Source organism: Lycorma delicatula, chromosome 4 (assembly GCF_047948215.1).
Source record: "Lycorma delicatula isolate Av1 chromosome 4, ASM4794821v1, whole genome shotgun sequence".
Taxonomy (NCBI): Eukaryota; Metazoa; Arthropoda; class Insecta; order Hemiptera; family Fulgoridae; genus Lycorma; species Lycorma delicatula.
This window is the reverse complement of record NC_134458.1, coordinates 101,748,267-101,775,264: the sequence shown is the minus strand read 5'-3', so window position 1 is coordinate 101,775,264 and position 26,998 is coordinate 101,748,267. Positions and strand designations below refer to the sequence as shown.

Sequence of the window (26,998 nt, the reverse complement as noted above, 5' to 3'; positions counted from 1 at the left end):
ACCATTGAGGTTTGGTGTGTTGAGGCAGTCACTCGATTTAATGAAGGAAATGAGATAAAATGTGACATGTTCAAGGTGTTGGGCTTGGAACCAGGTAAGAACTTAGCACTTAGTATGAAAAAACGGGACAAACGTAGAATTGCAAAAAGTGAGAAATATGTCGATGAAATCCAAAAAAGAATGAGAAAGAAAACAGAGCTAGTTAGGAAGAGACTTGAGGATTGGTATGAAGAAGAGGAAGTTGTTGATAACACTGCGTATGTGCCAGGCCAGTACTAGAAAGTAACATCATTTATTGATATCAAACTTTTCCACAAAGATAGGTGTTTTCCATAAAACACTTATTTTTACCTTTACTTTCCTTTTTCTTGGCGACCGTTCAAGATATCTTCTTTCTGTTTTTTTTTTATGTGGAAGTTCAGATTTTTCTATCTTACACCATACCCTTTTCAAAAAAAAATATAGAACTGGAAATATTACAATTATTCTTAAGTTTTAGAACATGCCTCGACATATTTTTTTTTTTAAATTGGTACTGAAGTAAATTCGTGAAAACACGGAAAGCATATGGTGCAAGATAGAAAAAAATTCTGAATTTTCATATATATATATATATATATATATATATATTAAAAAAAAAAAAAAAAAAAAAAAAAAAACAGCTGGAAGGTATCGTAAAAGGTGGATGAGTAAAGGAACAAATATTAATATGGTGAAAGATAGGAGGCAGTGATCCCCATAGTTATAGCTGTATTGACTTATAAAATTAGTTCATTACAGATAACAGCAGCAGTACGTGGTTGATCTTCTAATAACTAAAGTCGTTCTTTTAACAGATTTTTTTTTAATTCTGAAATTTCTGTATTGCGGCTCCGACTTTTTTAATTTTTATTTTATTTTTACTTTTACGTAGAATTTTTTAATGTATTTTTTGCGTTTAACATTTACATATGTTTAGAGTACATTTACATATTTTCATGGCTTTTAAAATGCTCTATTAATAGTTGATAACCAATTTCGCATACACGAGTATTATAATTTTTCTATTACAACTGATATTTTTTTTTAAATTCTAATATTTTTTAGTATTTTAATTTTTTACATTTGTTACCGATATATGAAGCCAACCATTTCGTAATTAATTTATTATTGTACAGAATAAAAACTTAAAATGTATAATTATTTAAAATTATTTTTAAGATTATAATAAATTAAGTTTATATGTTTTTAAATATTACGTACTTTACTTTCCCGGCAAGTATAGCTAGAGCTGTTACATTAAAGGGAAAATTCTGGTGATCATGTCAAAAATGGTGTATTGGTTTTTTGCAAATCTTTACGTTTTAGAGTCTGACCAGTTTATCTAGATAAAAAAAATATATGTATGTATGAGCGTACGAGTATATATATGTATGTATGTGTTTCGAACTACTTTTGGTCTCGTATATCAGGATTGAACTGACCGATTTTCTTCAAATTTGGCTCAGATATTTCTGTATATGAGGCATTGATCAAATTAGTTTTTTCAAAATTCGTTAAGAGAATTGGGTAGGGGGGAACTTTTTATCGCGAAAAATCCAATTTCGAATTTCTTCAGTGGCTTTTTAGAGACAACTATTAAAGCAATTTTTTTTACCTACAATGCATAGGTAAAAATACCTGGTTTTTTTCAAACAAGGTATTGTATAACTTGACAGGCGCAGCTGGGAAGTTCATGCAGTAATTTCCTTATTTTTTTAATACTATTTTATGTTCGTAAATAATAAATATTAAAATAGACAATAACATTTTAATTTATGCCATTACTTACGATTAAACTGAACAAAGATTAAATCATCAGTTAAATATTGTTTTTTTTTTTTTAACTTGATGAAACAACTAAGTCCAAAACTTTAACGTAAGAAAAATAGATTTTGACTCGGATCACCTTTAGCAAATTAAAAGTAAATTCTTCCTTAATTCTAAAAGGAAAGTTATAAAACCACTGATTAAATACGACATTCAGAAATTAAAATTCAACGAAACAGAGAAGGAACTTATTAAAGAGTTTGATAAACAGGTAGCTAAATACTGGAATGAAATAATAAAACAAATACAAGAGAAAACTTTAAATATAACTGGCAAAATTACAAAGAAAAATACGCGTGGCAGAATGGAAGTTGTGAAAAAGTTTTGGAAAACAGGAAAATCCTGTGGAAAATTGAAGAGCGATTCCAAATAAAGAAAATCAAATAAATTTTAAAAACGCCCCGAAATTAACCTCCAAACGTTTAAACGAACAAAAAGAATTTCGAAAAAAAAAGGTAAAACAACTGGAAATGGACTTCCTGAAAAATAACACAAGAAATTTTTACCAAACATTTAAAAGTAAAATTAAAGCTTACCAACCGTAAACATACGTTTTAAGAATTAAAGTAGTAAACTACAAATAAACAATCAAGAAACAAGTAGAACACTTGCGAAATACTTTGACAAATTATTAAATTGTTCAAAACCCAAAGAACTATTTAACTATTTAGTTTTTTAAAATCTAATCAAATAATAGAAGACTCACTACCTCCGAATGAAAATAAAATGAAAGAAATAATACAATTACAAAATAATAAAACTTCTGAAGAAGATAACATAAAAGCAGAAATTTTAAAATCAGTTCACAATTATACACTCGTTTCATAAAAAAGGAAGTAAAATAAACCCAAACAACTACAGAGGAATATCACTTTTATCTAATCTTTATAAAATTGTAAGTAAAGTACAACAAAACAGAATAATCGAAAAAGTTGAGAATTATTTAGAAGAATATCGGAGTGGTTTTAGCCCAGAAAGTTCATGCACTGAACAAATTCTAAATATAAAAACTATTGTAAATTATATTAAAAAAATGGTAAAAAATATGTTGCAGTTTTTGTAGAATTTAAAAAGCCTATGACACCGCTAATCGTAAAACAGAAGTAGATAGGAAAATAATAGCAATAATTAAACAAACACTAATAAACGACTAAAATTAAATTACGTAGAAAACTGTCAGAAACATTTGAGATAAAGAAGGCGTAAGCCAGGGTGATGGAATCTCCCCAATTCTATTCAACATTGGCTTAGAAAAAGTAACTGGAGAATGGAATAAAGAATTAAATATCGAATCTCATAATTTGGACATTTAGAAAATCTCATTTTTCTGCATATTTAGTAACGCGAAAAAAATTAGCCATTCATCAGTTAGCCTTTGCAGATGAAGTAAAGCTACAAATATAAAAGAAGGAAAATTAAAAATACATCTACTCGCAGAAAACAGCCAAAAAATAGGTTTACTCTCAAAAAATAGGTTTAGAAAGTCCTGTAAAAAACAGAATTTATAATTGAAGATAAGAACTGTGTAGAAGACTTAATCCTCGAAAAGGGGAAAAACACAAAGTAAGGAAATTTAAGTATTTTGGGGAAATAATAATACTAACTGTACTCGAAAAAGAAGGAATTAAAATGGAATCAGCTTAAAGATTGACAGCAGATGTTTACAATAAGAAATTCTTAAGCTAAAAGCTGCACTGGGACAAAACAGTAATTTTCCCAGAAGTCTTATATGCATGCGAGTGTTTAGGAAAGTTTAATTTAAGATGTATTTTAAAAGAAGAATCTTAAGGAAGATCATTGGATCCAAAAGAACAGAGGAAGAAGGTTATAGGCTAAATTCTAACAAAAAAACTTTCCAAGAAATAAAAAATTTATAAACTGAAATATGGGAAAGAAGAATGAAATTTTTTGGCCATGTTTTTAGAATGAGAAACAATAGATTTACAAAACAATTATTTACCTTTTACAAAGATAGAAAACAAAAATAGAATGGCATCGAGAAGTAAACCAACTAAATAAAGACTGGAAAAAGATAATAGAGCAGAGATTCGAAAAACAATTGAGGATTTTAAACTGGATGAATAGAAAAACCCAAAGAACAGCTCCAGAGAATTTACAGACGAGCAAAAACAAGCACTCTCGGAAAATTATGAAAAAGTATTGGTTACAACGGAAAGAAGATGAAAAGGAGATGCAATGAGATCTAAAAAGATCTAATCGAAAGACGAAGAAGAAAAACCTAAGCTTTTTCTAGAACATATCTGTTTAATTTTTATCATTCATTCAACAATTTTTTTTATCTGTTGAAATTGAATATAGGTTTTTTTGCTCTATCTCCCTTCGGTTTAAATATTTTTCATGCATTTACGTATTAAAGTTTATACTACTAGCCCAATGTTTGATGGGTTTTCGCTCAGAATTCTTTCGGACAAATCCGATTGACGTGAAATTTGGACAGTAATTAGGGAATATTCTATATATTGCTATCAAGAAATGTCTATTGTTTTGATAATAGTCCCGGATCTAAAATGCAGAAATGTTTTTTGCAAAAGTTTCTTTTGCTTATTTTAGCCTTTATTGAAGGGGCGTTAGATTAGCAGAAAACTTTACTTAAGCAAATTTGATAACCTATATATGAATATTTTGAAAAAAAAAAAGTATATTCTGCTTTTGGTGTTTGGCTCAAACTCTTTTAATTTTTATTATTAATAGTTTTTTGTACTTTTCTTTATTAATTAAAGGGTTATTAATATTAATTTAACTTTGGCAGCTATATTACATCCCAAACCTAAGATGAGAAGCAATTTTTTTTCATTACTTTTATAAAAGTTATATTTTATCTTTTCAATATTTTTAAACAATTTTTTTAATTTTTTCCCTAGGGACCACTTCTTTATAAATAAATTTTTCCGCTAGTTTTCCTACAGAGTAAGAAAATCCCGAAAATTAAAAATACTTTTATTCGAAATTTGGGAACTTAAACCTTATTTTGGTAAATTATGCAATATACTTTGCCAGCTTTTAGGTAGATTTCATAAGAAAGCTACCTACTGTAATGGGTACCATGATTCGACTTCAGGAAAATTTCGACATATCTTTGCGCTTCACATCCCCCATACCCCAAACCCACCGTCAGTTCAAAAGTTTATATATATATTTCACTTTCTTGTGGACACGATAACTACCGTAATTTTGAACCAATCATTTTCAAATTGCTACATAAAATATAACAATCCAAAAATTTCGGTTGAGTTCATTAATGGAAATGGGGTGGCTCTTTCGAAAAAACAAAATATCGCTATAATTTTCTTATTAATTAAAATATCGAATTCGTTTAAAGTTCCTACTATTTTCTGAATAAGGTCCTAAAACTTATAAAAATAAAATTTTTTGATATCACCAACCACTGGCCCAGGGGATGGAAAAAATGGGATTTCAAAGACAAAAAAATCACACCTTCCTTAATAAACACAGTATCGAATCAGATTAAAGTGATCGTTAGTCCTCTAAACATTACCTAAAACTTGTCTGAAACAATTTTTGATATGACCAATCCTTACGGCAAGGGATAACCAAAATGTTGCTGGAATTGTAAGAAGATGGGGCTTGTCGCTAAATATGTGAAACTTTTTTCACATGCAACCACTATCGTATTGAGTAAATTTGAAGTTTTTCTTAACTTTAAAGAGGAAATCTTTTTTATCCCCTACATAGCACCGGTGAAATCTACCCCCCCCCCTTCTGGCGCGCCGAAAGGAATTTTTTTAAATTTTATTTATAAAATACAGGCATTATTTTTGTCACTCCGTAAATAATTTTGTTTTTATATGTATCTGCAATAGGCTATTATTGAACTCCGCAACTTGTTTGGTATAATTTCAGATCAACCACTTCTAAGACGATGTCGTTTAGTGAACCCAAAAGTATAATGTACTCTGGTAATACAAGAATATAAAACCAGTTGTTAAAAGACACTTGTACTTTTTTTATTTAAATTTAAATCTCTCAGGATTCTAAAACAACTTCAACGTAATAAATTTATATAACTGTTAGCTTTCGTTTATTAGCCTAATATAAAGAAAAAATAATAAACTAACTAATTGATTAAATATCACAATGTTTTAACTTAATTTCAGGTACCTGTATATTCAGGAGCTGCTAATGGTCTAATGGAATCTCCAGATACTGGACATTATTATGGAAACGATGGTATGGGAGATGCAAATTATCCAGAACCGCCACCGATTAGTATAGTTAAAAAAACACATGCTGCTGTTTATTTGGCTTCAATTGTAAATGAATATCCGGGTATATTTTTTAACTAAAATAAATCATAATAATAATAATTAAATTAGTTTTAACAGAATAACACAATATAAGTTAAAATAGTTATAAAAATTTAAAACATATTTTATTTTTACTTTTAAAAAACTGAGGTTAAAATCATTTACTTGAAATTCTTGGTTTCTTTTTGGTAGTTTTCACAGCTTATTTCGATTTCAAGAAAACTGATAAAATGATGATAACATTTATTGTATTTCAAAAGAAAATCTTTTATTTACAAATTAAAAAAAAAAAAAAAAATTTGTAATTTCAAACAGGACTTTTCCCTGCCGTTCTGTAAAATTTTTTTTCAAGATTACTAGCCCTAGTTGATGTGGGACTTCTGACAAAAAAGATGCTTTATAAATATGTATATATTACCGTGAAAGACCGATATCAGGTAAATGTCGATATTATCCGGTGAATGTCGAATCTGGTGGAATCATATAAATGGTAGATTGATTGAATGGCCAGGAGTTCTCATCTTCTTTCAGAAAAGACGGACCATTCCACCAAAGTTGTAACGAAGTTAATGCGTCCGGCATACAACCACGTGACAAGATGTCTGCGGGGTTATCCCTTGACGGAACGTGCTTCCATAAGCATTCCTTAATTAACTCTTGTATTTCGCAAACTCTATTTGCGACGAATATCTTCCATCTATTATCTTTCATCGCTTCTCGGCCTCTGGTCCCGTGCTGTAAAACTTGTGGTTTTTGCAACCGGTGCTAATTTAATTTGATTCTGCAAGTACAGCGTTCTACGTTCTCGTCGTCGGGGTTGACAACGATCAGCAGCGGTCAGTCAACCTGCGTTGCTGTGGAGTTTTGACGAAGCGGCGACGTAGTGTGTTGCAGTAGTGCTGCTGTCGGCCAAATAAGGACGTTTCCTTTGTAATATCGTGTCCCCATACGTAGTTGGTGAGACCTAAATATATTTAGATCCTCTGGCAGGTTCGAGAAGCGGTTTTCGCTCCGACCTAGCCGGTGGAAGGAGCTTTTAGCTTTTTGACTCCTCGGGTGGACTGCGGAACAGACGGTCCGTTCGGGGTGTGAGAGGTTAGACGCTCACCTGGTATTGTGGTAGGTGTTAGATTCGTTCAAGCTGTGAATTGTAGTGCCTGGCAACACAGCTGGTGTACTGCTAAATTGTTCAGCGATGGAGCAACCAGGGGGAGGTTGTTTGGAGGACTTGGTCGGTTTGGCCAAGGACCTGGTTTCCGGTGACCCCTTCTTGCCGAGGAGGTCAATCGGTAGGTCACCGCCATGGCCCCGGTCTTCCGATAAGGAAGTCGTGGAAGCCCCTCGGGTAGTGGAGCGCCCGAGTGATGCGGTCTGCACGAAAATCCTGCGGGACACCTCTGTCTCGAGCGGTGCGGAAAAGGCGAAAGCCGGATCCGTATAGCGAGGACACGGCACAGGAGGGGGCGCCAAGTCCGAAGGACGCCTCGCTGCGAAGTCGGGGAAGGCTGAGAACAGCAGAGCAGATTTTGTCCCTGAGCGTGATGTTTCTGGGGGGAAGCCTGTGTTAAAGCAGGTGACCTCTGGGGCGGATGGCTTGGGGCAAATCGAGGAAATGAGGGCCGAATGGGCCAAGATTTCCTCAAAGAAGAAGTCTAGAGTTGCTCTCGAGTTGAGGGAGCTTGTAGACTCGTATCTAGGCGAGTGTGGATTGTTGGTGTCGAACCTGGCAATTAGTTGTGAGGGCCTCCAGGGCGCCAACCTTGCTCTTGATTCGGTCGTTACTCGACTATCAGGCAAGGTGGATCAGGTTGTGGAGGGAGTCCGAAATTTTAAACCGGTAAACGGTCAAGCTTTGGGTGAACTCCAGAAGTCCATAAACAGGGTGGAGGAGAAGGTTAAGAAGCCTATCTCCTTCGCCTCAGTAACGGCCGCGCCTGCGCCTAGGCGAGTAGGTCCGCCGCCGCCAGCCCAGGTGCCGGCAAACAAAATTAAGCGGGCCACTGTCAAGGTGGTCCCTATAAAACCTGATCAGGGGGCTTCATCAGCAATGACGGAGCTAACCCTCAAGAAGATCCTGGAACCGATGAAAGAAAAGTTCCAGATCTCCCGGGTCACCAAAACAAGGGATCACGGAGTGGTCCTGGAGGTTATAAATGAGCAGCAGGCTAAACAACTGCTGGAGGCCACAGTTCTTACTAAGAACTCAGCTGCTGGCCGAGCGTAGACCGCAGATATTGGTCTACGATATGCCGAGGGCAACGAGGGTAGAGGAGCCCGAAATCCTCAAAGCGATACACAGCCAAAATCCTGTGTTGGATATGGCTGTCGAAGACTTCCTTAGGGAACCCAAGGTTGTCCGACAGTTGGGGAGGAAGGATGCCCCGAGAAGTCACTGGGTACTCGAGACCTCGCCTAAGATCCGGCATATAGGGTAGTCGACCATGTAGAAGTAGCCCGTTGTTTTAAGTCTCAGGGCTACCGACACACCGCTCTCCGTTGCAGAGCGCAAAAGGAGATGTGTGGCCACTGTGCCGCTTCGGGGCACAGGGCAGCCAATTACCCTCACAAATCGTCGCCTGCGAAGTGCGCCGCCTGTGCCCAGGTGAAAGGCAGCAATGCTGGACACCGGGTCGGGAGTAGGCAATGTAGGGCGTACGAGATAGCACGGGCTAAAGCTGTTAACAACACAGCTTATGGCGACGCCTGAACGGCAGGAAGCCTTTGGGGACGACCTCCACCCACTCGAACGCCTGCGCCTGGGGCAGATTAATCTGCATCATTCCCGGGCGGCCACGAGCGAGGCCATGAGGCTCCTTGAGGAGTACGACCTCGAGGTCCTTTTGGTCCAGGAGCCGTACACGGTCGCGGATAGGGTGGTCGGCTTCCACGGGGTGAAAGTTATTCACCACGGCCGCTCTCTGCGGTCGTGGTGGGGTCAGACGCTCTGGGTGTATTCTGGATGCCCCAGTGGTCTGACGAGCTATTCACCGTCGTGCGAATCACGAGGGGGGGTACGCTAATGTCGTACTTGTGTCGGGATACTTCCAGCTTGGATGGAGTATCGATGACTTGCTGGCGAAGTTGGGCGGGATTCTGGACGGTCTCCCGGGCACCAGAGTGTTGGTTGCTCTGGACGCAAACGCCAAGTCTACCGCCTGGGGTTCGTCACTCACAAACCCCAAAGGCGCTGGTCTCGAGCAGTTCGCAGAAGCCAGAAACCTCTACCTTATTAATGATGCGGAGCAGCCGCCAACTTTCTCCAGCGAACTAGGAGAGAGTTATATAGACGTCACTTTGGTGACAGGCGACTTGCTTCGGAGGACAGGTGGTTGGACTGTCTGGCCCGAGGCCAGTGTGAGCGATCATAGGCTTATAACCTATGATATTGCTTACGGAGGCGGTCTAAGGGCACCAAATCCAGGTCGCTACAACCTAAGGGGCCTGGATCGACACAGGCTACGGCGTGTGTGCGATGCTGCCTTACAAGGATTGCAGTGGCGCATGGAGTGTAGGGAGGAGGTGGACTTGATGGCGGAGCTAATCGGCCAGGCCATCAAGACTGGCTGTGACGAGGTCCTACAGCAGCCTAGGCCAATGGACGGACCCGTCATAGACGGCCAGTCCGCTGATCTGAGCGTGCCTGGAGCCGTCATGACCCCATTTTCCGGGGGGTGGTCTGTGGAACGCAGACGGAGGCCCGGCAAGAAATGGTGGTCCTTTGACCTTAGTGTGCTGCGCGCAAGAGTGAGATCCGCGCGGATAAGGTACTAGCGCTGCTCACTAACGGGGACCATCGTCAACAACGTGCGCGCTGAGCGTCTTAGGATCTACCGGCGTGCCCGTAATGAATATGTTCACGCCATCAAAGAAGCCAAACTCAAGTTTTAGAAAGACTCCATGCGCGAGTTGCAGCGCGATCCTTGGCAGCTCGCAAAGACGTGTTACAGGCCAAAGCCATTGCACGTGTTGTCCAGTGTCCGGTGCAGGTTAGGTGGTCGTGACCACACTGTAACATCTGTGGCGACTTACCGGGCGTTCCTTGATACTCTGTTTCCAGATGCTCCGGAGGGTAAAGCGGAAATCGGCGTTAGGGCGGGTGAAACACCATTCCCTGACGTTCGGACCGTGGAACCCGAAGATATAGACCGAGTGGTTTCTCGAATGGCATTGAAGGCACCGGGGATTGACCAACTTGACCTGGATATTTTTCACCATCTATTGCCTGTCATAAGGGAGCCACTTGGCAGACTGTTCACGGGATGCCTAAGCTGGGGCTGCTTTCCGGTCTGCTGGAAGGTGGCCTTGGTGAGGGTACTCCTGAAACCTGGAAAGGATCCTGGTGAGGTCAGCAGTTATCGACCCATCAGCCTCTTGCCGGTTCTCGGCAAGTCGTATGATAGACTATCACTTGAAATGGGATCGTCCAATGATAATCCTCAACGAGTTCAAAAGTATAATATGAATAAATACAAGAAAACTAGTAACTATGAAATAACTTGATAATATTTGAGAGTGTCTGAGAATATAGTTAAATGCAGAATTAATACATATTAAGGATGCCGGTGCATCCTTAATGTGATCTGACGAGGAAAGGCTGTCCGAGGAGGAGGATGGAAAAGATCAGCTGGACGGAGAGTGTTCGGAATGAGGAGGTGCTTTGTAGAGTGGGAGAGAGAGGGCGATTATTGAAATAATAAAAAGAAGAAAATGCAGTTGGTTGGGACATTGGCTGAGCAGAATGAGGGTGGCCTTGTGAAAACCTACCTTTGGGCAGAACACTTATTATTATTACGGATGCCAGTGCATCCTTATTGTGATCTGAGGAGGATAGGCTGTCCGAGGATTCTTTTTCCTTCCGGTGGCTTCACAATAAGCTTAATTCAAGTGCCTAAAGATCAAACCTAGTCCCAATAAAAAACTCTTATTTTTTGAAATAGAATAACATAAATTTTCCTTTAGATATAATGTCAGGCTAAAAATATTAATTTGAAAATATTTTATTTTCTTAAAATTTTTATTTTTTATACAAACAGAAACAATTACATACAAGAAACATGATTTAGCTTTACATAATTTAATTGAAATGTATAAATCAAACTGCAATATCATTCAACCAAATATTTTAGGGTAACCTGTCATAAGATAGTGATCATTACTAAAACTAGTATAACCATTATCAAGATGAGAGGCATCTCATGGCAGGTTTATTAAGGATATTGATGATTAAGGTGGTTTCCATTTAACTGCTTCACTGAATCAAGCACACTTTTTTAAAACGACACGTCCAGGTTTCCTAATTACATATGTTCAATTCTACAAGTGAAATCTTCCTACCGTTCACCACGTGAAGAGAAAATTAAATATAATTTCTTTCCGTCTGAGAAAGCAAGTATGATTCCTACCTTACGTTATGAAGCAATGAATTTTATACTACAATACCTTTACTCTGTAAGAAAGAAAGAATGTTATTCAAATTAATTGTAAACTAACAAAACCGGTGATCAAATCATTATTATTGTGGTTTATTTATTACCCAATCAAGCAAACTATTTATTAGAATAATGTTATTAAATTTTATTATAACCGGCGAAACAGTAAATAATAATAAAAAATCTATATTATTTTTTTGTTGTTTTAATCAATATGTACATTTTTATGATTTTATCTTGTTTCAACGGATGTTAATTCAACAAATTACTAAATTTGAATCTGCTCTAAAAAAAGTTATTCTGTAATCTCTGGAATAGCAATCTAGCATTGCATCAGTATTCTATAATGATATATTCTATTTAATACAATTTATTTTATATCTTTTTTGTTTACAGGTGAAATAACAATATTAATGATCGGTCCGATGACTAACATAGCGTTAGCTTTAAGATTAAATCCGAAATTTATGAGCCAAGTTAAAAGATTAATAGCATTAGGTGGATCAGTTAGAGGTAAGCGAATTTATACTAATATATATAAACCGGTGTATAAATATATAATTAAAGGATAGGTGGGCTAATTCATCAATGTAAGAAAAGAATCCATTCTTTAAAACATTATTTACCTTTATTTCATGCAACTAAACGTATAATTCCAAAATTATGGATTAAGTATTAATAAGGAAGTATGGGGTAAATGTATCCCAATAGTATGGGATACTCACCAACATGGATAAGGACAAATTAATTTTGTTACGTGTGGAAAATACAAAGTTTTACTGGGATTCGAACCCGATAATTGAGTTTTTAGTAAACGTAAAATATCAATATTTAAAAAAAAATGTTAGAATAGTTTTACAGATTTTTATTTGAGTTTAGAATAAGGTAGGTTTAGAAAAGAGTTATAATAATTCTATTCTAAAATAATATTATATTTTTCTAAAATAATATTGTAGGAGTATAATACTGATGACCTTTTTACTGATTGAACTCGCGCTGTTGTATTTTGTACATGATATTTTTTGTATGTTTTAAGCACAAAAGTGATTTTTTTTTTTGTATCCTTATTCGTTCCTTGTAATATGTTGTTACCAGATTTCACGAAAAATTCATACTTTCCGAAATACAATTTACTTTTTTTCAATGCGATTTAATTTGATACATATCTGAATGTTTTATAAAATGAACGTACCACTACCGATGTCACATTGGAATGTTGAATTAAGTTAAACTTTTTTACGAACTAATGAAGTTTTTTTATAAACAATTTTGATTATTTTAGTAATTATATGTGGAAGTATAATTTTGTTAATACAAATATCATTTGGTCAAATGGGACTTAAAATATTTTATTAAGCAATAAAATTTTACCAGTCTTATATTAATCTCTTTTAAGTATGGGTCTTTGTTTTAAACTAAAATGCATGCATCACTAAAAATAGTGATTTTGTTTAAAATACAACGCGCGAGTAGTCGTGTTAAATTTGGGGTGAATTCCCGAAGGTTAACATAATAAGAGCTTAAAAAATATGTTTCTAACAGAAATAATAACAATAATTTGAAATCACAATATAGATATGAATTATTTTGCTTCGTATTTCTTATTTACATATCTAAGTGTAATATATTTACAAAATTAAATATATATTTTTTATTACTTTCTCTAATTTTTAAATAAAAATTTTAACGTCCAAAAAGTAGATAAAACTAATCAATTTCTTTAAATTTTTAATTTTTGAGATGAGCTCTTAATTAAAAATAATTAAAAAATTAAAAATTACCAGTAGTAACAAACCTTTGTTATATTTAAAAATACGAGTAAAATTATTTTATTTATATTTTTTTTTAATTTCATCTTTTATCAAAAATATATTTACAAGAAATGTAAAGGCTTTTAGGCAAAATACATGAAATATTGACATAGCCGCCAATTTGAAATTTGTGAAACGGTGTAAATTTTTATTTATTAGACAGTATTAGTATAAATGTCTGTACCAAACATTATTGTGATTTATCGATCCGATATTGAAATTGAAATATAGATTTTTCATTAATAAACACAAAACGGCGAACAGAAGGAAAACGAAGGAGAAATCAATATTTTTTCATAGGGCTTTTTTGTTCATTAGGACACATATAACCAGCCCACCATTTTAGGTACACTCTGTATATTAACTAGTAAAAGAGGGTGAAGTCTACTGGAGTGTGAAAATATATTCAGAAAAGGAGAAGGTTCACAAATGGACATATTTATTTTTTAAATGTATGTTCAATCCTTACTCTTCCATCAAATGAACCGATTCAATGATTAAATTCTTATTTTACAGAGGAAATTCATCTGATTACACTGCTGCTTTTTTCCAGATTGCTTAAACATAATTTATTAAACCGAAAAAAATAGTCTATATGAAAATTTGAAAATATTTATTTTTTATCGTTGCTTAGAAGACAAAATGAATAAGAACAGGAAACAATAAGCCAATGTCTTCACAAAAGAAGGAAGAATTTTTAACAAAATCCAGTTTAAAAGAAATTTGCAAAAGTTAGAATAAAGTAAAAATTAATGTACTAATGGAAGCTTAACTAGAAAGCAATAATTATTTTGTAGGTTACTAAGATAAAATTAAGTTGGAGGAACTGTCTCGTGAATATTTACGTTTGTTGTTATTTCTCAACGGATGTGAAATAAGGGCACTATGAAACAAAGGAAAGACAAAAGCTGAAATATGGCAATGGAAGGAGTGGATTAAATAAATAGATGATTGAAAAATAAAGACGTATTGAGTCGGAGAATGAACAAGAATAGAAGCTTAATTAAAACAATTTAGAATAGAAAAGCTAATTAGATTGATCATAGAGAAGAAGGATTGATTAAAACAATGCTGGGAAGAATCAGTAGAAAGTGCAAAAACAAAGTGAGGCCGGGAAAAATTAAAATTAATAAATGATCTGAAAGGAAATGGAACTTATCAAGAAACTGAAAAATAAAAAATAAAAGAGAATAGAGACGGACCTGGTGCACGGGATGTACCTCAGCAAGATGAATCACGAAGAATGTAACAAACTTTCAGAACATGTTCTACGGGTGAAAATAAAGCAGGCAGTTCATATAAACATAGATCCGGAAACGCTTCGTTAACGAGTGTCGGCTGACGAAAAGTTTCGCCCTGATTTCTGCGCCTCGGCAAAATTAAGCGAGACTGTAATTTTTGGGACCCAAATTAAGGGGTAACTTTAGTGGTTTTATATGAAATCTGACCTGACAAATTTAAAAAAAAATCGTCCCAGAACAGTATTATTAGTAGTTTTTGAGAAATCTGGAGAAAATATAAAACATCGGGTCAAAAGACCTGTATTTAGTTTCTGTGGACTTTATTCATACCATTTTACTCAGAATCAAATTCTCTACGAGTTTTGTTTAAAACTTTTATGTGTTTATTACCTGTTTAAACAAAGTTATTTTATGCCAAACAAAAAATAGTGTGTTTTTCGAACCCAATCTTTGGTCTTTATCACAGATTTCTCAAAAACTACTAAAAAACTGTTCTGGGACCTATTTTTTCAATTTTTTAGGTCAGATCTCATATAAAACTTCTAAATTTATCCCTTAATTTCGGCTTAATTTTACAAGGCGAATTCTTTTGCTAGCCGGCAGTCGCTATCGTAGCATTTCCGATCCTATTATGTTTATATAAACTGTCCTCTTTATTTTCACACGTAGAATATGCTTTCAAAGTTTGTTTCTTCGTGAATCATTGTGTATAAAATGATGTGTAGCACTGTATTGCGATAAAGTAGAGATATGTCATTGTTATAAATTAGGCTATCATCATTATCGTGTGGTATTCTGCCTATTGGAAGGTCTAATTCTGTCCCCCGCTTTTCTTTTCGCCTCATTATAACCTTAAATACCCTTTATGTCGTTTATTAACTTCATATTCTTTCTTCCTTTTTTTTTCACCTTCAAGAGAAGCTGTAAGAGTGATTAGAATGATTGAAGAGAGATGTTTTGAAAGAGGATTGAGCTTGTGTTTTATAAATATGGAAAACACATTTGACAAAGTACAATGGAAAAAGTTATTTGAGATTCTGAAAGAAATGAGAGTTGATTGGAAGGATAAGAGACTGATCAGAGAATTGTATATGAAGCAAAAAGCAATTGTGAAAATAAATAAGAATCTCACAAATTGGTACGAATCAGGCAGAGGAGTGAAGCAAGGTTGCTGATTATCATAAACACTATTCACCCTTTATGTCGAAAAATGTTGAAAGAAATATTGGATAGCCAAAAAGAAGTAAGCATAAGGAATGATAAAAGTATTGGAAGTAGGGATGAACGAATATGAGATGAAAATAGATGAGAGAGAAATAAATGTTATGAAGGTGAATGAGATGGCAGATATGGATGCTGTAACAACAGAAGGAAAAATTAAAAAAGTAAAAAGAAACAACACAAACAGTTTGTTTTAGTACCTTAAAAATGTACTTAAAACAAACAATAACACTTCGTAAAAGTTGATTGAGATAAACGGGTAAAAATGATTACGCCCGAAAACCGTTACGAAAATCTTACTTCAATCTAAACCTTTATGGCTATTTCAACTGTGAAACGATCATCGTCAGTAAACACTACAGAGAACATAAATAAACATGTAAAAAAAGTAAATAAAAATTAAATCAGAATGACAAATAAATATTACTGATAAAACACTTTTAGATTTAGTTAAGAATTAAATATAAAGAATAGAAATAAAAATGTAAAAAAATTAAAAATTACTACTGTAGTTCTATGCAAGCCCAACAGAAATAGTAAATTTAGTTTAAAAACTAAATCATTTAACCCTCCAATCTAAAAAATCGTCGATGACAACTTATTACGGTCTCTTTTATAGGCTGATTAGATAAAAATTATCACAAGAAAGATAAATATAACATGAAAATCAAAAAGATATTTCCATTCATTAACAAAATTTATAGGAGGGTTAACCGTTTAATGTTTTTATGATCGAGAACTTCCACAAAAGGATTCAAACAGGATATTGGTTTCCCATTGTTTTTCAACAATGAAGTTTCTGTTTCATTACTAATTACCAATTACTTTACTATTTGTTCAGTTCCTTTTTATTATGTACATTCTTTCGAAATTCGTTTCTAAAAAAGTAATTTTTTCAATAGTTTCCAGGCAATGCTAAACTATAACTATTACTCTAACCTTCTGCATTTATAATGAGCCAAATTCTCCTTTACTCTAATTTGCAGTACACTGTAGTTATTCTACACATTTTAGTTTGCACTATACTAAGAGTTTGTTCTGCATATCCTAAATTACAATTATTGTCTTTATAATTCAGTTTATAAATGCCCGCTTTTTCGGCGGGTTTAAATTCATCTTCTCTATTCATTGATGATATGCGATATAGTAATGTTAAAATTGTTTTTTTTTTTAATATTTTTTACCATGTTGCTATACGAAGAGCAATATGTAATTTCTGTCCAAGCTTTCTTTTCTATTTTTAGCGGATTTTCAAAGAATTTGGAAATCGCTACTGCGCCCGGTGATTTTTATATACATATATATGTATAAAACCTTTTCGTCCTCTCTATCGGACGCAAATCTTAACCGATTTTGACGAATGGATGGTAAACCTGTTGGAAATAGATCCCTATTGATTTTAAAGCGAATCGGTTCACTGGAACAGACAGACCTTTCGTTATTTTGTTTAAAACTTTTATGTTACCTGTCAGAATTAAATCATGCATTAAATTAATGCTTTCATAAAAACTACACCCCCATTTAAGGATACATCAAATATTTAGCCAATTATTTAAAAATGTATTGTATAATAAACATTACTTCTAAAATCATAAAACAATAATACAGACAAAAACGTAAAATAATTAGCTTAATATTTAAAATTAAAAAAAAAAAATAATAATGAAAAACATTTTCCAAAAACTATAGTAAAATGTACTTTTAATAAAACTATATGTGCTGTGATCTAGCGTATTTCATTTATACTTAAATGGAGTGTAGTTTCATGAAAGCATTATTTTAAGTACATGATTTAATTTAGTGATGACAGATAACGTAGAAGATCCTTTTTTTGACCTTAAATTGAGCGTAACTAGACAACGATTTAACCACCGGGTTGATCTCCTGAAATAATACTTGAACGGTAATTCCCGAAGGCTAAACAGGAAAAACTAAACAACGATTTAACCAATCTTCATAAATTTTCACATCCACAACCTCAAATACACTACTACAGCATATCTAAATTTCAATGAAATTAATCTAGTAGTTTTGGACATTTTCAAGCTACAGAAGTTAATAAGCATAAGCATATATTATACACACACGCGCGCACACTTACACACGCACACACTTACACACACACACACACACCACACAGATAGAGAGAGAGAGAGAGAGAGAGAGAGAGAGAGAGAGAGAGAGAGAGAGAAAGCCCAGTTTAAGTGAATGGTATCTTCGAACCCCTCATACCTCAAAACGTAAAGAAAATTCATTTTTACCCTCCATCCTACCATGCTAACGAAAGTAATTCCTTACTTTTCTTCGAAAAATCTGTAAAAAAAACGCAATTACATAAAAAAAAAAAAATAGTTTCGCTGTAGCACCTTAGTTTTGGAATAATGCAAAATGTGATCTAGTTTTTAAATTTTAATCGTTCTGAACCTAACATGAAATACATTCAAACACCGAAAGCCATATCATTTACAAAAATCATTACAGCAGTGCAAAATCCTTTATTTCTTAACTAAAATGGGAAATCCACTTTCTGCAGCAGAATGTTTTGAAGTAAGATGGTTTTATTGCATTTATTAAATCTTTCCCCGATTTTTTTCTGTAACCTGTGAATGGTGTTGTAAAACCGTTGAACTCGGTTGTACTTTGTTATTAGTTACCTAATTAAATCTTTAAAATTTGACATTTAGTAGTCAATGCGTTAAAGTTTAGTAAGTTTGAAATCTTTGAACATATTAAATTAACATCAAATAAATTGAAAAAAAATTGTTTTCCTTATGTGCAATTTAAAAAAAGTTTATTTTTCACTAGACATTTTTCCAGCTAATCTTTTCGTAAAATGCAAAACTTCAACTTATTTTAATATCAAAATAAAATCAAGCTGCATATTATTACATTAAAATAATTCAATATAAATAAATTACGATAACAGAATATATTTCAAATTGACTACTTCACAATGTAATTTTTCGTTTAAAAAAGCTTACTCTAATGTTATCTGGAAGCAGCTTAACGTGACATCTTAAGAATGTTATAGAAACTTACTCAAGATAAAAGTAACCTCTTTTAAAATGAAAGTTACACACTTAACACTAAGAACAACTAAACTATTTTGAATAACTGCAGACGATAAAAAATCAACCGACAATAATTATTACTTTTACATTAATGTTGTTTTCATTAAGCGTTTTGGAACAATTTGGTAAAAATAAAAAAAAGGAAGAAAAAACAATTTATAAGAAGATGCCTTTTTAAATTACAAGGAAATATTCTTTCAAAATAACTCATCTAGAAAATGCTTAAGAAACCACTTTAGTACTTGGTCCAATGATATTTGTTTAATCTCTGTTGAATTCTGTTTTTTTTTTCACATTACTTGAGGGTGGTGTTTTTCCTTCCTTTTATGGTGTACTGTATATAAACTCATGTTATGTTTAATATCTTTGTATGTAACGTAAATATTCAAGCGTTAAATCTTTAGTTGTAAACAGTGGTTGTTGTATTGCACGTATTTTATATCTACGGTTAAATATGAAACAAAAAAATTGGGTTCACCCAACGATTATGATTTAGTATAATCGTTACAATGGAATTTGTACGTACTGGTTAATCGACTTCGTTTAACCAAATGTATTTTTTATAACTTGTAAATTTTATTAATAGTTTTCAAGATAAATAAAACTTGTTTCTTGAATATACCGAATTTTAGATATTATAATAATAAATATATTTTATTACCTACAATTATTCTGTTTACAGAAATTAAATCTTTAAAAATTGTTCAGGAGCAGGAAGTATGAGACCCAATGTGGAATTTAACGTTTATATGGATCCTCACGCAGCTTCAGTGACGATGCACGGATTAGAAGAAGTTGAAAATAAAATGGCGCTTGTGGTTGCAGAAACAATTAGAGAAAATTTTATTGAAAAGGTAAAATAAAATTAAAAAAGTATTGAAATGATATTAGATTATTTTAGAGTTTAATTTTAGGTGATATTTTATAACGTAAGATCATTTCGGCCAAAAGATAATTGAGAACTTTTCTTTTTTTGACTGATGAATTAATTTATCATAGACGCTAACAACGAGACTTGTGCGTGGGAATATGGAAATGGAAAATGCTGAGACGCTACCGCTCCGCCACGGAGATCGGCAAGCTTATTAATATTAAATTAATAAATCCCCTTCAAAAAGTATTATTTACCATTTAAATACCACAATATTAATCAATCATCTTTAACTTTATTTCTCCCAGCTCATCTTTCTCCTTTTTTTCTTTTCCTCCTTCATCTACTACTATTCCTTACTTTACTGTTCCACCTCATTTTTCTTTTTCCTCTTTCTTATTATTCTACTTATTTTTTCATCATTCTTTTCTGCTTATGGAATATTATTTATTAACACTTTTGCTGTAACTTAAATTTTCACTGAATGAATCCTCTAGTCATGAATATATTGGACACACATGATATGTATGTTTAAAAATAAAAGTTTATTAGAAATTATTGACCTTCGGGAACTTGCGCTGTTATATTTTGTACACGTTTGATATTTTTTATGCTTTAAGGACAAAAAATGTTTTAAAATTTTTTTTTTTGTTTCCTTAATTTGTTCCTTGTACGTAATATCTTGTTACCAGATTTCACGAATAATTCATTCTTCCCGAAGTACTGCAATTTAATTGGAGACATATTAGAATGTCCTATAAAATGAACGCGCCACTATTGATGTCATATTGGAATGTTGAATTAAGTGAAACTTTTTTACGAACTAATAACATTTTTTTATTAAAAATTTTGATTATTTTAGTAACTATACGTGAAATAAGTGTAATTTTGTTGATAAAAACATCACTTGGTCAAATAGGACCTAAAATGTTTTATTAAGTAATAAAATTTTACCAGTCTTATGATTGTGTCTTTGATTTATACTAAAATGCATGCAATATTTAGTAAAAATTGTAATTTCTGTATAAAATACAAAGCGCGAGTAGTCGTGCCAAAATATTAGCCCTTTAATTTATTATTTTATATAAAAAAAAAACAATTTAGTTACTAATAATACAAATTATTATTCTGGTGGCAAAAAAATTAAATCGTCCTTCAAAATTAGCACATTTTACTTCTATTTGTTGCAAGAAAAAATCACACAGCTAGGAATCCAAAAAATTTCTACTTGTGTCAAATTTCTTTTGTTTCAATGCTTAGTGGCTAGATATAGCGACTCAATTTATTATTACTTAAAACAGGTAAAATTATATTATAATAATATTAAAAGTCATACAACATAAGATAAAGTGAAATGAAGTCGATCGATTGAAAAATGCAAGATCAAATATGGTGGTCGTACAACCAATGAGACTTCTATTTAATTTCATCCGTACCTTTTTAAACTTTTTCCCTCTAACTATATAGTGCCATTCTCCATAAATCCTTCCTTTCTAGGAAGCTTTTCTGCTACATATTGTTTTCTGTTTTACCTTCTCCATTTTTATATTATTTTACTATTTATTTTTTTTAAAAATTATAAAATCCAATGATTCACTATAATATTAAATTTTTTCTGGTAAATAAGTTAAAATAAGTCAATCAAAAAATATTTTCATAAATTTTATAAACATTCTTAAAATGGGAGAAAACTATTTTTTTTATTTTTTATTATCCTTTTTTTACCCGACTACGTACATAGGAGTAGTATAATGTATTTAACTGTAATCTTTGTATGTTTGTTCCCTTCTGTAGCTTCACAGATCCGACCAATTACAACTAACCTTTAAGTAGTAACAGGTCTTTGATCTGGAAGTAACATAAGATATTTTAAATTGTGTTAACCGAAAAGGTGGGCGCTACACTTGGGGAAAGAGAAATCTAAAAATTGTGCCGATTTAAATTTTAATAATGTTATTCGATAAAACAATAAAAGATAAATACTTTTGGCCTCTTGTGATTTTTTTTAAAAATTCATCGTTCTCAATATATAAGCCAACATATTTTCTCAGCAAAAGGAAGCAGGAATACATCGCGGTAAGCACATTATGCGTTATATTCATGTACATTATAATTCATTAACATTCAAATTTCTATTTAAATACCACAGCGTATCTATAAAAAAAAGAAAAAAAACTTATACCAGTATCATATTTAGATGATTAGTATGTATGGAATAGTAAAGTAATGAGTCGGATGCCTGTATAGGCTATATGAGATGATGACTTTAATGGCCTCCACTTTGTTAAGTCTAACAGGCACACGAATACAACATAAAATGTAGAAGTAATATTAAATTTCACATCGCTGACTAAATTCCTGCATTATAAAAAAATGTCAGTAAGAAAAGAAAGAAAAACTTATTTAACTATTTTTTGTTCGTTTTTCATAATTAATTTTGGTAAATGTGTACAATTAGTTCTTTGTTAGTTAATAATTATTTTATTTAACTATTTCATTTTAATTGTTGCTGGTTTTTTTCCTATTTTGTTAGCAATTAATTTTTTAGTTGTTTTATTTAATATTACCAATAAATAATTTTAAAAATAATCTAAAACTATATATTTACTGAACATAGAAAAACGTCTTATGAACTATTTTTGACCTTTACTATAATTTAAATGAAACAAGTAATCTACTTAACGATAATTATTTATAAAAATAACAATTTGTTCAAACTATGTCAAACACTTCTGGTAGCTGAATATATAGTAAACTTTGTAATAGGATATATTTTGTTGTTAGACATTTAAATAGATAATGCATCATCAAACACCAAGTTTCATATGTTTCTAAAAGAGGAAAGGAACTAACTACCTACATAACACTTCAGCTTAGTATCTCTCAAAAGTAGTAAAATTTTAGAAACTTCTGACCGATAACTTTATTAACACTAGCCATAAAAACATTCTATGTGTGAGTGTGTGTGTGTGTGTATATATATATATATATATATATATATATATATATATATATATGTCATTAAAATTTAATTCTATCTAAATTTTAACACTTCTTTTTGTAAAAAATTACTTTTTTCAAATTTTCATCAATTTGTGTACTTTTCATTTCGTTTGATAAAATGAACATTTTTTTAAAGTTTTTTACTAAAAACACAAATATAGATTTATTATTGTCTTTCCATACATTTGTCATAGCAATTTCCTACATGTTTCGCCGCATCAATGTCAGCATCATCAGGGAATGAAAATTATCTATATACGTTTCGTCAATCTTACATACAAAAACCTATAACATTAAACAACAATATTATATATAAAATATTTGCAAGAAGCTCGCAACTGAATTGTCGTGTTATCCGGTCTATCTTTAGGCCTGAACTAAAATATAAAAAAAAACTAAAATACAATGTTAACAATCTTTAAAATAAAAGAAAAATTTTTAAAAGGCGCTGTCTTGTTGCAACCAGCAACAAGACAGCGCCACTTGCCCCACAGCTCGCTTTACTATGGAGATGCTACAAGAGTTTTTCGATGGAAGAATCTTTTCTAAAGGATGATGACCACCAAGATCCTCTGATCTTACTAGTAAGTAGACTTCTTTCCGTGGAGTTGCTTAAAAGAAATTTTTATAGGAGCAATCCACACAATCTGCAGGAACTGAAGAAAACATTATCAAATGCCTTCCAGGACAGGGTACAATAAATAAGAGTAACCAGGAACATGGTCAAACATGTCGACAAGTGCATACAAGTGAATGGACATCATTTTCAACACCTTCCGTAAATTACTGTGAAAGTGTTTGCCAATAAACTATTATTTATAGACTAAACTAAGTGATGGGCGTCTTTTAAACTGAACACTGTATTTCATCATAATTAACTTAGTATATCCCATTCGAAACATATACGATCCTCCTTTTGAGGAGGATCACGTGAAGCCTTTAGATCCGTCTGAGATGTCCGCTTTTTCCAGCAGATTTAAAATGAAATGGTTAACATGAAAGTAAAATCGAGTGTATTTGATAAATACAAAAACAAATATTTAACAGAAAATGTAGAAATACTGTCAGTTTATAAATATTGTATAAATCTTTCACGTTAATGTAATTTTTTTTTTTCAGGAATGGCGTAAGATGAAATTAGGTAAGATAAATAATACAAAAGTTGATTTCATAAATAGAATTGAAAAAAAGGAATTAGCTGAAGAAGGAAACTACTGGTATACATATGATTTATATGTTGCTACAGTTTTATTAAGACCACAATCAATATTATTATCAAAACCGCTTTATGTTGATTTTGAAACTGAAGGAAAACTTACTAAAGGTGTTTTTATGGTTGATTATAACAAAATCTTAAATAAAACAGCGAATGCTGATATTATTTTTAGTATTGATAAAAGAATTATTAAATCTGTAACATTAGAAAACTTTTCATAATATAAATTATAGAACATATTAATAAAGTAATTAGGTTAAAAATAATAATTTATTTAAAAATAAATATAAAAATGGGAAGATCTTATTCTCCGCTACATAGTTTTTCCTGTATTTTACATCTGCGCACTGACATAATTTTTTATGATCTGCGCAACACATTCATTTGGTTGTAAAGCTATAAGTATAAAAATAGAAAGTCCATGAAAATATTTTACGTGTCTGCAAAGTCTTGCTTAAAAGTAACAATATTTTTAAATAATTGAATATTTAGAAATTACATGTTTAAAAAAAATTAAACACATACTAATATATTAATTTATGTTATTCTGTTGGTTCCTTATATTACATATTTTTAGATTGTAATTAAAACCAAGTTCTGGCTTGATAATTTAGGGATTTGATTAGTTATATAAAAAAGCGTAGTTCTAGAGCCCCGATTTGCGAGCCCCGATTCAAGAAAACTGTATCTAAAGTTTACCATTAAATACTATACGAATCAATCAATAAATGATCATTTTTAAAGAAAATATTGTATTAAAATAATTTCATATGAAATTAAAGATTAAAATGTTCAAATTGTTATAAAAACTATCGATCTCATGGTATGATGATAAAAGAAACATGTATGTACAAATTGTTAAAAAATGTTTGATAAAAATATATATAAAAATTTATATAAATTAAAACTCAACATGAATACTGTATTAATAATATCTTATTCAACAAAAAAAAACTCCTTGTATTATAATAAATCATATAGAAATTTTACTCAAATATAATTTATCTTTTCTTATTCTTACACCTATAGACATATTAAATGGGAATTTTCCTATAATCTTATCTACTGGTATATTTAAACAATTATAGTAGCATTAGCTGAATGAAATAGTAGAAATTACTAATTTTCAAGATGATAATTTAAAAGGAATTGAGGTATGGTTTTCTTAAAGTTAGGTTATACACTCTTGGATTTAGTAAATAAAATGATCGAATAGTTGCGTAAAAAAATGGAATGATATACATTTGGAACTGAACATAGAACATTTCTGCCACATAGCAAATTCCACCTCGTCTATGAAGACATTGCTAAATTTATTTGATCACAATCTTTACCATATTTTTCATTTAGATCTCGCTTTTGATTGGTTGATTCTCCTCCATCAGATAATAAAAAAAAATTATCAAATATAAAAAAATACAATCACAATTTAATTTAATAATTGGTTTGGAATCAAATTTATGATTGGCTAATTAAATCGCTTATATTTTTACCAAAGATAAGCCAAAGTTTATTTTAAAAGACATTTTATTATTTTCTGATGAGACTAAATTTCATACCTTAGTTTCTTAAATAAAGAAACTCAAGAAATCTCATGAATGATCAATAATTTAAAAAAACTATTTTGTTGTTTTATCAAAACAGGAGGAAACATTAGCCACTATTCTCTTTCGGTATTGTGGCACTCACGGTATTATTGAGATTTTATTAGGATAATTCAGGTTTTCTTTCAGTCTTAAGTTGAACAGTATGTCTTTGAAATTATATGTTTTTTTTCAAGATGAAGTATTTGAGGTTTACTAGACATCTGGTAGTATCAAGCAAAGGCATAGGATATCCACTGATTTGTCATGCATACGCTTCATTTTTCTTGTGAGAATATCTTAAAAAAAGAGTGTTGTTTCAGCGCTTCACAATGAATGAATATGTTTGAATCAGAGAGAAAATTTCAGATAAACTACACAACAGAAATGATACAAATTTAAGAACATCTTTGCTTAATGTGAATCATATTCTTATAAAGTTATAAAGACGAATTTCTTTATAATAAAGTTAGCAAATGCTTTTGAATTTTCAACAAAAAAAGACGTCTAAAATAGGTTCGTTCCCATACTTCAACCAATCTGAATGTATTACGAATTGCATTGTATAACATTTCTCTCAAAAGTTTTTAATAGAAAATGATCAAAGAAAAAGTATCGCATGACTTTCCCCGCTATTAATAATAAAAATTAAAAGATGTTGAGCCAAAAAAAAACAAAAAAAAACAGAATGTATAATTTTTAGAGGTAGGGAATAAATTTAAAAAATATTTTTCTAAAAGTTTTCATATAGCCTTTAGGTGAAGAGTAACAAATTAAGCGAAGGAAAGTTTTCTCTAAATCTAACACCGTCTTTAATAAAGACTAAAATAGGGGAACAATTTTTTTTCAAAAAACCTTTCTGTATGTTAGATCTACGAGGCTCGGTTGATAAATGTTGCACATATACGCGTAGTATGGGAATTAAAAGAGGTATTGGAATGAAATAAAAAATGAATAAAAGTACAATACCTTATCTACAAAACGCAGTATTTATTTTTCAATATAATCCCCGTTTACACTGATACACTTTTCCCAACGTGTGACAAGTTTTTGCAATTCATCACTGAAAAATTCTGGCAGTCTTTCTCGGATCTAAGTGGCCACAACTTCCTTCACCTGATCGTCGGCGGTGTAATGATTACCTTTGAGATCTCTCTTGAGATGAGGGAAGAAGTGGAAGTCGCACGGAGCCAAATCCGGCGAGTGTGGCGGATGCGGAGTAGGCTCAAACTTCAGCTTGCGGAGAGCCATCAGAGGTTTGCGCGGTACCCATCCTGCACAGATTTTACGGCAACCTAATTGCTCAATAATATGGCCTACTCGTTCTTTAAATATGCCTAACTGAATAGCGATGCGTTGCTGGGTGATTCGCCGGTCACTTTGAATTAAATCATCCACCTCTTTTCGATGTTTCTCTC

General features: G+C 32.1%; 1 protein-coding gene across 1 annotated transcript in view; it reads left to right on the top strand.

The window, feature by feature from the left end:
* Nucleotides 1–24,909, top strand: part of LOC142323708 (uncharacterized) — a 63,619-nt gene extending 38,710 nt beyond the window's left edge. Inside the window, exons 3-6 of the mRNA XM_075363835.1 lie at nt 5,985–6,156; nt 11,960–12,076; nt 19,616–19,761; nt 23,901–24,909. Of these exons, the coding sequence (XP_075219950.1) occupies nt 5,985–6,156; nt 11,960–12,076; nt 19,616–19,761; nt 23,901–24,218 (753 nt within the window). The 3' untranslated portion in view covers nt 24,219–24,909. The remainder of the gene's footprint in view (nt 1–5,984; nt 6,157–11,959; nt 12,077–19,615; nt 19,762–23,900) is intronic.
* The last annotated feature ends 2,089 nt before the right edge of the window (nt 24,910–26,998 follow it).